The sequence below is a fragment of the Emys orbicularis genome, chromosome 2 (assembly GCF_028017835.1).
Source record: "Emys orbicularis isolate rEmyOrb1 chromosome 2, rEmyOrb1.hap1, whole genome shotgun sequence".
Taxonomy (NCBI): domain Eukaryota; kingdom Metazoa; phylum Chordata; order Testudines; family Emydidae; genus Emys; species Emys orbicularis.
In genome coordinates, this window is record NC_088684.1 from 1,870,524 (window position 1) to 1,883,624 (window position 13,101).

Genomic DNA, 13,101 nt, shown 5'->3' on the forward strand with positions numbered 1-13,101 from the left:
AGAAAAGGCATCTTTCCCTGAGTGGCCTTTGAAAGCCCATAGGGCTGAAATGATGATGGGGGTTTTGTTTGAAGATCTACGTATGGCTGAGCTGTAATGAATAACAGCTTGGTTATTCGCCACCCAACTATTGCAACATGCCGCTAAAGAGTAGCCCCTAAAGCTCTGTACTGCAGTTACAGGGCAGCTTTCACATGAACTGCAAAGCAGAAATTGAAGCCGTATCTCTGGGCTTGTCCTGTTAACCAGAGGTCAGGGGCAGGCCGCTCAAACCAGCTTTTAATAAAGCTCCTACAAACTTTCCCTCCAGAGTCTGAAACCCTGTGTGTGTGTTCTGGGATAACTTCGGTGAACCAGAATGCGTCACTTGGGGCCTGAAGCTCCCCCTGGCACGTGTCACGCTTGGAGAAGTGCTAGTGAGTCCGGAAGTTCTGGATTTCGGAACGGGGAGGGTTTTTTAAAGCCTAGCAAACATCGGTGCTGCCTGTCCCAACCCCCGGCTAGCAGGTGCCATGTGGTCTGAGCTGGAGCCATTCCCTGCTGCGAGTTCCACCCCACAGGGCCGCTAGACCGCGTGGCCAAGTCCTCGCTTGCTGGGCCTTGTATCTCTGTGAGCTGCACCCCTGTACCCAAGAGGAAGGCAGCGGCTGCTGCTGCTCCATGTTATGCCAGTTATTGCAGCAAGCTGCTAGCCCAGGCCTCACGCAAAGCTCAGGGCCCTTCTGTAGCCCGACCGACTCCATTGGGACAGATCTGAGCGGTCACCTGGACAATAACCTCGTGCCTTTTCCTCGTTCTAGACACTCTACCACGACACCGTCAGTGCCCTTAAGGACCTGCTGAAGGGCATGCTGCAGACGGACCTGACTCCCCGTGGACTGCAGAGCATGTTTGAGGTGGGTGGCACCAGAGTCTTGGGGGGGGGAGGGGGAAGAGTAGGAAGGCTCCTGGCTACCAACTAGCCGGCTGCACGCCACCCTAATGCTGAGCAAATGGAGGAAGAGGTTGCGGGTTTCTGGTCACTTCTCTCAACATTATTTTCTGGTATTTGGGGCCTAGAGCAAGGTGCCTATATCTCAGCCCTCTCTGGTACTCTGCCCCACAATGGCTAGCTGGGCTGCCTGTGTCTGCTCAGCCCCACACAGCAGCACCCCTAGTCTCCGTGCCTGATACTCTCCTTGCTCAACAGAATAGACTGGGAGTTCAGTCGGGCCATCTGTGGACCAAAGGACACGTGTGGCGTAGAGAGATGGAAGGTGGCAGCATCTGCCCTTGGCAGACTTGGTCCTGGGAGTTCCTTGAACCCAGAGTTGTGAGAATTGGCCCATCCCTCAACTGCAGTTATCTTCCTGAGCGTAACGGTGTCCCCTGCCTAGGTTGTCACTCTAACCCAGATAGGCCCCACCATGCAATGCTCTGTAGGGGCCATAGCCCATGGGCTGTCGTACGACTCCACAGTCTCTGAGGTCGAGGGACCAGACTTCAGCCACCTCTGAGTTCTTGTCTTCGGGTCTCCCTCTGCAGCATCTAGGCCCATGGATCAGGTCGAGCAAAGAGCACGAACGTGAGCGAGCGGTGGAGGTCAGTGCCACGCTGCTGGAGTTCTACCGGGACAAACTGAATGTCAGTGTAAGTAAATGCAGTGTAAGGACATGCCCATGCCCCCCAGTAATGGGGACCCTGCACCACCTGGCTCACAATGGGGGGGTGCAGAGAGCAGGAAACTCAATCCCCTGCTTCCTGGTCAGGCTGTTCTACTGGTCCATAGAACTGTAGGACTGGCAGGGACCTCGAGAGGTCATCTAGTCCAGTCCCCTGCCCTCATGGCAGGACTAAGTATTGTCTAGCCCATCCCTGACAGGTGTTTGTCCAACCTGCTCTTAAACATCTCCAATGACAGAGATTCCACAACCTCCCTGGGCAATTGATTCCAGTGCTTCACCACCCTGACAGTTGGGAAGTTTTTCCTAATATCCAACCTAAACCTCCCTTGCTGCAGTTAAGCCCACTGCTTCTTGTCCTAGCCTCAGAGGTTAAGGGGAATAATTTTTCTCCTCCTTGTAATAACCTTTTATGTACTTCAAAACTGTTATGTCCCCCTCAGTCTTCTCTTCTCCAGCCTAAACAAAACCAATTTTTTCAATCTTTCCTCATGGGTGGGTGTGGGTGTGTGTGTGTGTGTGTGTGTGTGTGTCTGAGATATAGATAATACACACTCTCCCTCTCCCTCCCTCCAATTTGTCCACATCTTTCCTGAAATGTGACACCCAGAACTGGACACAATCTTCCAGTTGAGGTCTAATCAGCGTGGAGTAGAGAAGAATTACTACTCGTGTCTTGCTTACAACACTCCTGCTAATACATCCCAGGATGATGATGTTCATTCATTGCTGGGTTGTTTTTTTTAATTTTTTTTAATTTCCAACAGTGTGACACTGTTGACTCATATATTTGGCTTGTGATCCACTATGATCCCCAGATCCCTTTCTGCAGCACTCCTTCCTAGACAGTCATTTCCCATTGTGTGCAACTGATTGTTCCTTCCTAAGTGGAGTACTTTGCATTTGTCCTTATTGAATTTCATCCTTTTGACTTCAGACCATTTCTCCAGTTTGTCCAGATCATTTTGAATTTTAATCCTACCTTCCAAAGCACTTGCAACCCCTCCCAGCTTGGTATCACCCGCAGACTTTAGAAGTGTACTCTCTGTGCCATTAGCCAAATCATTGACGAAGATACTGAACAGAACCGGGCCCAGAGCTGATCCCTGCAGGACCGCACTTGATATGCCCTCCCTTGGTAACTCCTGACCTGTCCCACTCACCCTGCTAATGCTGCATACCAAGGACATGCTGTTCATTAACACCCATGTGTCTGTTTCCCCTCTCTCCTGTTCAGACTGTGGTGCCCTTTTATAACCTCGGGGTGCTGGTTGCACTGTTTTCCCCCCGGTGTTCAGACTCCCTTGCCAGCATTCGCCTGTGTGCTGTGGACTGTGCCTACTATCTACTCTACATACAGCTGTGTTATGAAGGTAAACGAAAGGGATGAGGAGGGAGAGGCAGTGTCACAACCTAGGACAGTCTGCCCCAGCCAGTGTTAAGGGAGCCCTGTTGCCTGGCAGACAGTGGGGAGGGAAATCCCCCTTTTGCTGCTACTGCCTGGTACCAGGGAGTGTCTGGAAATTAGATGCTGATGCTTGCTTCTGTGTGGGCCGTGCTCAGAAAGGAAAGGAATAGCCCTCTTCCCTCTTGAAGACATTGAATAGCTGAGCTGTAAGCTTCAGGTTTCAAATGTCCTAATAATCACTTCCGTGTCCTCTGTGCTGCGATGAGGGGTTAGGACCCAGAGCTCATGGGGGGTGGTGCGGAGCCTTTTCCACAAAAAATTGTCCCGAATCAGGATGAAACACCAAAAATATGAAATGTTTCCTGAGATTTAAAGAGATTCTGTTCTGGGAGAACCACAGTAGAATTTTTCAGCTTTCCACCTTCCCTGTCCCCTCAGCAAGTGAAATTGACAATAGCCTCCCAGGTCTGGTGCTCGGCCTGACCCCACAGCTCCAGGTACCAGAGAGGCAGACAGTCCTAGCTTCCTGCCTCTCCACCTCCAGGAGCTAGCCCACGGGTCGAAAGTGAAATTGACAAGAGCCTTCCAGATGGGAAGCCAGGAAGTCGTCCTTTTGGTGGTGGTGGTGGTGTTTGTTTTTTTTTTTTCCCCCCACCAATGGAAAATTGATTTATTTTTGGCAAAACTGAAATTTTCTTGCAGAAAATCTTTTTGTGGAAAAATGCATTTTTTTTTTTTAATTTTTTTTTTGTCGGCTCCATGAAAGTTTGTCTTGGTGCTGTACAAACAGGACTAGTACAGCTGCCTCCTGGTCTGTGACTGGAGCTGTCTGGTGCTGTGCAGCACGAATCCTGTAATATCCATGAGCCTGGCGTTGAGGAGGAGGCTCTCTGCCCAGGAGAGGGCGCTCCTCCACTTGGAAGGCGTCAGTGGAGCTGTGGGACGCAGCAGAGGAAAAGGGAGGCTGGGGGGGTTTCTGTTTCACCCTCGTTTGGTTCGCAAACATGACTGGACCACAGAGCTGGGAGTTCAGACTCTGGGTTTAGTCCTGGCTTGCAGGGGGCTATTTGGAGTGAGTCACTTCCCCTTTATAGCCCGGTTTCAGGTGGGAAGATAGTGTGCTAACTCCTGGGGGAGGGCAGGCAGCCAAGCGGCATAATGATCCAGTCTTGGGACCTCCGACCACGTCAGAGGTGCTGTGTCGGTGCCAGGTATAAAGCACGTGGGGAAGTCCACGGCCGAGGAGCAGTTCTGCTACGTCTGCTGCTTGTCTCACATGTAGGATTCGCCCAGGATTACAGAGATGAAATGGTTGAGAGGCTGAAAGACCTGAAGAAAGGCCTGGAAGATCCTGACTTCACCATTCTCTTCAATACCTGCTACAACATTGCCATGGTAAGGCTGAGAGCCCTGCGCAGGCCACTGAATCCTGGTCTCCTTAGGGTAAAGGCCCTGTTCTGGGGCCGGAGCCCACGAAGGCTCCAGTCCTCTTGTTTGTGATCTGGAGTCTGCCCTTCCCAGCCGTGGGGTTTGGATGATGGAGGGAGGGGGCTGCTCAGAGAGCCTGGAGCACTTGGTGACAGAAGTGCTCTAAACACCGGGGTCTAGACCAGGCCATGGCATGGAAGGGGCTTTGCTGTTGAACCCTGTGACTGCCTTTGGGCACCTGTTTTATAAACTGCAAATCCAGAGCTCCGCACAGGAGTGCATGTCCGTGTGCCCTGTACGCTCGTGTGCCTGCGGAATGGGGGACTTGGCCTCTGGCCCAAAATGCACTAACCAGCTTTGATCCAGGTGAATTCTTACCCCTAAAGAGAAAGATCTTATCCTGGAAATGGCGCCCTGCCTCTCGTTCTGAGATCACTGGGGCGAGTGGGAACGCCTGGCTTCCTTCCAGCCTGCCCTCTCGAACTCCTTCCCCTCGTTCCAAACTCCTTGCCCTCACCTCTGTGCAGATAAGCAAAATACCTGGGCCCAGGTAAGTAACCCAACCTGCCTGCAGGGAGCTGTCTGCTCCTTGTGGCTGGTGGTGTGACGTGGGCCCTAGGCGCTGGCTGAGGGGTGTGTGGAAATAGCAGATGTCCTGGTCTGGCAGCCGAGGGTGTAACCAGAAGCCTTTCCAGTTGCCAGGCTGTACCCTGGAGCGCCTCTGGAAGCCGTGGGAGAGCGCATTGGGCTGAGGATGGCCCATCAGCAAGCTGTGTCACTCCTGGGTTAGCCACTGAGGTGTCTAGATCTTGGGAGTCCCTCCCATCCCCTCCCTGCCCACTTCCTCATCTGTCCAGTGGTACAATGTTCTTGCCTTCCTGCATGGGGGTTGTGGGGTATAAGGACTGATCCCGCCCTCTCTGCCAGTAGCATCGGATGTGCTCCTAGGCCCAGCTGACTCTGGCCAGGTACATACGCTAGGGAGAGCAGAGCTGCTGTAGGGTCACAGTCTCTGCACTTACAGAGGTGTGGGGAGGGGAGGGGACAGCCAGAGCAGGGCCAATCGCTCGCCTGTCTCATGTCCCTGCCCCCTCTGACTCCAGTACAAACCTGACCCTACCCCCCAAAGAAACGGGCCCCCACTTGAGACTAAACGTCTGCGATGGGCGGGGGGGGGGGGGGAGGGGTCTGCCTGCTACCCCTATGGTAACGGGCCTGGAGCTCCCAGCCCATCTGTTCTCCCAAAGGGTCAGCAGCCTGCATTTCCTGCTGGAAAGTAGCAGGAAAATGGCAGCTGTCCCGCAGTGCCCCAGAGCTGTCCGTGCCATGGGGGATCCTGACAGAGGGTCTGCTGTGCTGTCGTTGTAGTGACCCTTCCTCTACCCGTGTGACTCGAAACCAGTCGCTGTAGCAGCTCTTGATAACAGCTGTGAACGTAGTAGCAGGGGAGTTGTGAGCTCTCAAGATCCTTGTACCCAGCCTGGGAGCACAGGTGCCCATTGCAGGGTGGAGGAGCTGCCCCAGCAGGCGAGGTGAACAGAACTCTCAGGCAGTGTGAGCACTGAAGTGTCGGGATTCTGCATCTTAGTCCATCCCGTGCCTTTTCCCACAGAGCACAATTACCTTTAGACTCCTAGACTTTAAGGTCAGAAGGGACCATTATGATCATCTAGTCTGACCTGCACAACGCAGGCCACAGAATCTCACCCACCCACTCCTGTAACAAACCCCTAACCTATGTCTGAGTTATTGAAGTCCTCAAATCATGGTTTAAAGACTTCAAGGTGCAGAGAATCCTCCAGCAAGGGACCTGTGGCCCACGCTGCAGAGGAAGGCAAAAAACCCCCAGGGCCTCTGCCAATCTGCCCTGGAGGAAAATTCCTTCCTGGCCCCAAATATGGCAATCAGCTAAACCCTGAGCATGTGGGCAAGACTCGCCAGCCAGACACCCAGGAAAGAATTCTCTGTAGTAACTCAGATCCCACCCCATCTAACATCCCATCACAGGCCATTGGGCATATTTACCTCTAATAGTCAAAGATCAGTTAATTGCCAAAATTAGGCTATCCCATCATACCATCCCCTCCATAAACTTATCAAGCTTCATCTTGAAGCCAGATGTGTCTTTTGCCCCCACTACTCCTCTTGGAAGGCTGTTCCAGAACTTTACTCCTCTAATGATTAGAAACCTTCGTCTAAACTTCCTGATGGCCAGTTTATATCCATTTGTTCTTGTGTCCACATTGGTACTGAGCTTAAATAATTCCTCTCCCTCCCTGGTATTTATCCTCTGATCTATTTATAGAGAGCAATCATATCTCCCCTCAGCCTTCTTTAGCTTAGGCTAAACAAGCCAAGCTCTTTGAGTCTCCTTTCATAAGACAGGTTTTCCATTCCTCGGATCATCCTAGTCGCCCTTCTCTGTACCTGTTCCAGTTAAACATGGGAGACCAGAACTGCACACAGTATTCCAGATGAGGTCTCACCAGTGCTGTCAGGGTTCCCTCCCCACTCTGAACTCTGGGGTACAGATGTGGGGACCTGCATGAAAGACCCCCTAAGCTTATTTTTACCAGCTTAGGTTAAAAACTTCCCCAAGGCGCACATTCCTCTCCTTGTCTTGGATGGTATCGCTGCCACCACCAAGTGATTTAAACAAACATTCAGGGAGAGGCCACTTGGAGCCCTGTCTCTCTCTCTCTCTCCCTCCCCCCCCCCCCCCAAAATCCCCTCAAGCCTCTTCACCCTCTTTCCTGGGGAGGCTGGAGAATAATCTACCAACCAAATAGGTTAATGAGGTGAGCACAGACCAGACCCTTGGGTTTTTAGGACACTAAAAACCAATCAGGTTCTTAAAAGAAAAACTTGATTATTTAAAAAAAAAAAAAGTAAAAGAAGCACCTCTGTAAAATCAGGATGGAAGGTAACTTTACAGGATAATAAGATTTAAAACACAGAGGATTCCCCTCTGGGCTCAACTTTAAAGTTACAAAACAGGAATAAACCTCCCTCTTGGCATAGGGAAAATTCACAAGCTAAAACAAAAGATAATCTAACGCATTTCCTTCCTATTACTTACAATTTCTGTAATTTTAGATGTATCATTTCAGTAGGAGCTGGATTACTTGCTTGGTCCCTCTTTTTGTCTCAAGAGGGAACACACACAAAAAAGCACAAACAAAACCTTACTTTCAAATCTGGGGGTGGGGAGAATCTTCTTTCCCCATTGGTCCTTCTGGTCAGGTGCCAACTAGGTTAATTGAACTGATTAACCCCTTACAGGTAAGTGATTCTGTACCTCTGGCCAAAAGGGATTTTATATTACTGCATACATAAAGGTTGTTACTCTTCCCTTTATATTTATGACAAGTGCCTTGTATAATGGTACTAACACCTCCTTACCTCTGCTGGAAATACCTCGCCTGGTGCATCCCAAGACCGCATTAGCTTTTTTCATGGCCATATCACATTGGCAGCTCATAGTCATCCTGTGATCAACCAATACTCCGAGATCCTTCTCCTTTACTTCCAACTGATGCGTCCCCAGTTTATAACAAAAATTCTTGTTGTTAACCCCTAAATGCATGACCTTGCACTTTTCATTATTAAATTTCATCCTATTACTATTACTCCAGTTTACAAGGTCATCCAGATCTTCCTATATGATATCCCAGTCGTTCTCTGTATTGGCAATACCTCCTAGCTTTGTGTCATCTGCAAACTTTATTAGCACATTCCCACTTTTTGTGCCAAGGTCAGTAATAAAAAGATTGGTCCCAAAACCGATCCCTGAGGAACTCCACTAGTAACCTCCCTCCAGCCTGACAGTTCACCTTTCAGTATGACCTGTTGTAGTCTCCCCTTTAACCAGTTCCTTATCCACCTTTCAATTTTCATATCGATCCCCATCTTTTCCAATTTAGCTAATAATTCCCCATGTGGAACCGTATCAAATGCCTTACTGAAATCGAGGTAAATTAGATCCACTGCGTTTCCTTTGTCTAAAAAATCTGTTACCTTCTCAAAGAAGGAGATCGGGTTGGTTTGGCACGATCTACCTTTTGTAAAACCATGTTGTATTTTGTCCCAATTACCATTGACCTCAATGTCCTTAACTACTTTCTCATTCAAAAATTTTTCCAAGACCTTGCATACTACAGATGTCAAACTAACAGGCCTGTAGTTACCCAGATCACTTTTTTCCTTTCTTAAAAATAGGAACTCTGTTAGCAATTCTCCAGTTATATGGTACAACCCCTGAGTTTACAGATTCATTAAAAATTCTTGCTAATGGGCTTGCAATTTCATGTACCAGTTCCTTTAATAATCTTGGATGAAGATTATCTGGGCCCCCCAATTTAGTCCCATTAAACTGTTTAGAGTTTGGCTTCTACCTCGGATATGGTAATATCTACCTCCATATCCTCATTCCCATTTGTCATCCTACCATTATCCCTAAGCTCCTCATTAGCCTCATTAAAGACTGAGGCAAAGTATTTGTTTAGCTATTGGGCCATGCCTAGATTATCCTTAACCTCCACTCCAGCCTCAGTGTTTAGCGGTCCCACTTCTTTCTTTGTTTTCTTCTTATTTATATGGCTATAGAACCTTTTACTATTGGTTTTAATTCCCTTTGCAAGGTCCGTCTCTACACGGCTTTTGGCCTTTCTCACTTTATCCCTACATGTTCTGACCTCAATAAGGTAGCTTTCCTTGCTGATCACTCCCATCTTCCACTCCTTGTAGGCTTTCTGCTTTTTCTTAATCACCTCTCTGAGATGGTTTGCTCATCCAGTTTGGTCTACAATTCCTGCCTATGAATTTTTTCCCCTTTCTTGGGATGCAGGCATCTGATAGTTTCTGCAACTTTGACTTGAAGTAAATCCAGGCCTCCTCCGCCTTTAGATCCACAAGTTCTTCAGTCCAATCCACTTCCCTAACTAATTTCCTTAATTCTTTAAAGTTAGCCCTTTTGAAATCAAAAACCTCCTCTTGTTGGTTCAGCAACTACTTGAAGGAATCCATCAGCTATCACATCCAAGAAAATCTGAGCCCTATTATTACTAGCACTTGTCCTCCAGTCTATATCTGGGAAGTTAGTCTCCCATGATCACACAATTCCCATTAGTGTTTACTTCATTAAAGAGGTCTCCATCCATATCCAAATCGGATCCCGGCGGTCCGTAGCACACCCCAAGCACTATCCCAGGGGAGGCTCTAGTAGCTTTCTTCCCCAATGTGATTTTTGCCCAGACAGACTCTGTCTTATCCATTCCATCCCTTCTTATTTCTTTACAGTCTACCTCATCATTGATATACAATGCTACTCCACCACCTTTGCCTTTATTTCTGTCTTTCCTAAACAGCACATAGCCTTCAATACCTGTACTCCAGGCATGACTACTATTCCACCATGTTTCTGTTATCCCTGTAATAGCTGGTTTCACTTCCTGCACCAGGAGCTCTAGTTCCTCCATTTTGTTACCTAGGCTCCTCGCATCGGTGTACAAACATCTTAATTTTTGCTGTTTGGCTTCTCTCACATTCTTTACCTGATTAGGCACAGACATTCTACTGCCAGTATCCCATATTAGACTGGTATCTACACTACCCTTCCTCCTTATGTCTATTCTCCTACCCACGGCTGTATCCTTTCTTACTTAATTTTCTTCCTTCTCAATGTTAAAATCCAGCATGGAGATTACCTGGACATCTCCCAACCATCTCCTCCAAATTCCTAGTTTAAAGCTGTCAATCAGTTGTGCCAGCCTCCATCCTAGAAGTCTATTTCCCTCCCTACTCAGGTGAAGTCCATCCCGAGAGAACAGTCCTCTGTCCATGAATGCCTCCCAGTGGCCATACATCCCAAAGCCCTCCTTATAGCATGAGGAGCTATCTGTTGATCGTCCTAATCTTGTTACACCTTTGTTGCCCTTCTCTAGGAACAGGCAGAATCCCACTGAAGATCACCTGAGCCTCAATTTCCTTAAGCGACTTCCCCAGCCTGGCATAGTCTCCCTTGATACGTTCCAGTGAGAATCTAGCTGTATCATTCGTTCCCACATGAAGGACAATCAGCGGATTCTTTCCCGCTCCCATTAGGATCCTCTTCAGCCTCAGGTCCACATCCCATATCTTAGCACCCGGCAGACAGCACACCCTTCTGTTCTCCGGATCAGTTCTAGTTACAAGCCTGTCTATTCTTCTCAGTAAGGAGTCCCCAATCACGTAGACCTGCCTTTTCCCCGTGATGGTGCAATTCTCCGGTCTATCCCCTGTTCCCTCTGGCTGCAAGTCCTCTCGATTCCTATTGTCCCTTGCAATCCTCCACAACCCATCCCGTATCCTCCTGGGGCTCATATTTGGTGTTATCTCCATTGACTCTTCCCCTCTTCCTATAGGACTCGCTGCTCTTCTCTTCTTCCTTGCCCTCTCACCTTCAGCGACCACCTGCTGTGCCCCTTCTTCATTTTCCAACTCTGCAAACCTGTTCCTGAGCTCTTTCTCCTTCACTAGCCCGTCTTTTCCTCTGCCTGGTTCTCTTGGTCACATGCTTCCACTGTCCACTTTCCTCACCCAGCAGTCTCCCCTCAGAGTTCTTTGGTCCTGCTTCCATCTGCAAGTCTGAGCTTTTCCCTTCAGCCTCCTCGTGTCTTTGCTCCATCATCCGCTCGAACCCCCTTCTAAACTCAGAGTTTCCACCTGCATCTCCAGTCCTCGGATCTTTTCTTCCATCAGCTCTAGCAGGCGCCACTTCATGCAGACGAAACTCTTTTTTTCAGGTACCCCCTCCAGGATCATGTACATGCAGCAGCTTCCACATCCAGTCATCTTCATTGCATCTTCCACAGCTTGGGTCACGACCACTGCTGCCTCTGTATCTGTCATAGCCTTCCCACCTAAATCCTGTAAGTCCGGGAAACACAAACCAAACCTCAACAGCAAAACAAACCCCCAGCGAGCACCACAACACAGCCAGAACACCACACGCTCTCTTCACTAGCCTGTCTGTTCCTCTGCCTGCCTCTTGGTCTTCCACACCCCCCCCCCCAAACTCCCCTTGCAAACTCCCACTCAAACTCCCCTGTTGACAGCTCTGTTTGCTGGCTCCTGTGCCGCTGCAGCTGCAAGGCCCTTCTGCTTGGACATGTCCCTCACATTTACCCCACACTGACGCCGCTGGGGCCACATCTCTCCCAGTGGCACGGCTTCCACACCCCCTCCCCAGCCCCATAGCATACGTCAGGTTCTTGGTGTCGCATTTGAGTGTGGAGTGGACAGTTCTAAATGCCCAGTCTTGCCTCCGTTTCCCTTTGTAAAGTGGCCAGTTCTAATGGAATGAAAGCTCTGGACACCGAAGTCCTTGGCTTAGTCACCGAGCAGCCAACTCCAGAGTAGAGGTAGTGTCCGTGCTGCCCAGTGCAGTCCCTCCTCCTTGCCAGGCGCAAGCAGCTCGTGAGGGTCAGCCCGACGCTGCTCTGAGACTGCACCTCTGGCTGGCTGTCTCTGAGCTCGTCTAAGCTAGAATGTCAGCTCCTTGGCTGAGGAACGACGCTCTACGGTGTGAGATCGAGAAAAGGAGGAGAAGAGCGGGTGGCACTCGCCCCACAGATCACACTGTGGTTGGGCCAGTCTTGATTTTTAAAGCACACAGAACCCGGGGTAGAGGCCTGGAGCTGTGAGCCTGTTGTCTCAGCCGGACAGCCGTAATCCATGGTACACCCAGGTGTTCCTGTGGGTCTTTTCCCTCGGTCAGTAGGGAACCAGGGCTGCCGTCTTTCAGCTGAGGAGGTATCAAACCAGGGTCTTGAGCCTTTCTATGGCGTGTGAGCGACTGTATTCTGGCCAAATTCCAACTCCTTACGTTCTGCCTCCTTGTACAGTCGCCAGGCACAAGGTTCTTTCTGCCGGCTGGGTCTCGCCCCAGATGTGGCTGCATTTCAGTGACTTTTGTTTAAGTGCATTGGGGTAAAGGTGCTAGAATCCCCAGCATGTTAAATCTAACCTCTTCCTCCCTTCTCCTTTGCTAGGTGATTGGGAAGCGCCTCCCACCGGACCAGCTGATGAGCCTTCTGCTCATGATGTTTGAAGGGCTGGCAGATCCCGATCAGAACTGCTCTCGAGCCGCTGCTGTCATGATCAACGCCATCCTGAAGGAGCGTGGAGGGGTGTTACTGGAAAAGGTAAAGTCCTAGGGTCTCCCCCAGCCTGTGCTTTGGACTCCAGGGCGAAAGGAACCTTCTTTAGAGAGCTGGCTCTCGAGGGATTCTGCTGCGCTGTGTTCTCCCCTGCTGCTGGATCTGAGCAGGGCATTGGTCTCCCCTCCTCCCCCCCAGTCTGAGCAGCCCCCTCTGGGGAAGGGCTTGGTGTCTGGGTGCTACTGCCGGACGAAGGGTGCAGTCAGGTTCTGGAATATGCTTGGCAGGGCAGGAACTCGGCATGTTCGTGCAGCGGGTGTGGGACAATGGGGCACCCGTTCAGGGGCGGGTTCTGAGCTCCTGGGTGACGCGCCATGGTCCTGCCCTGAAGGCTGTAAATATGGTGGCAGCAGGACAAGGCTGCAAAGAACTCTGGGCAGAGGAACGTCTGTGCCTCAGCCCCATC

General features: G+C 50.1%; 1 protein-coding gene across 1 annotated transcript in view; it reads left to right on the forward strand.

Annotated features, from left to right (window-relative positions):
* MROH1 (maestro heat like repeat family member 1) overlaps window positions 1-13,101 on the forward strand; it is a 110,735-nt gene that overhangs the window by 56,352 nt on the left and 41,282 nt on the right. Inside the window, exons 27-31 of the mRNA XM_065397867.1 lie at window positions 801-896; window positions 1,525-1,629; window positions 2,899-3,034; window positions 4,352-4,464; window positions 12,528-12,680. Coding sequence (XP_065253939.1) covers window positions 801-896; window positions 1,525-1,629; window positions 2,899-3,034; window positions 4,352-4,464; window positions 12,528-12,680 — 603 coding nt within the window. The remainder of the gene's footprint in view (window positions 1-800; window positions 897-1,524; window positions 1,630-2,898; window positions 3,035-4,351; window positions 4,465-12,527; window positions 12,681-13,101) is intronic.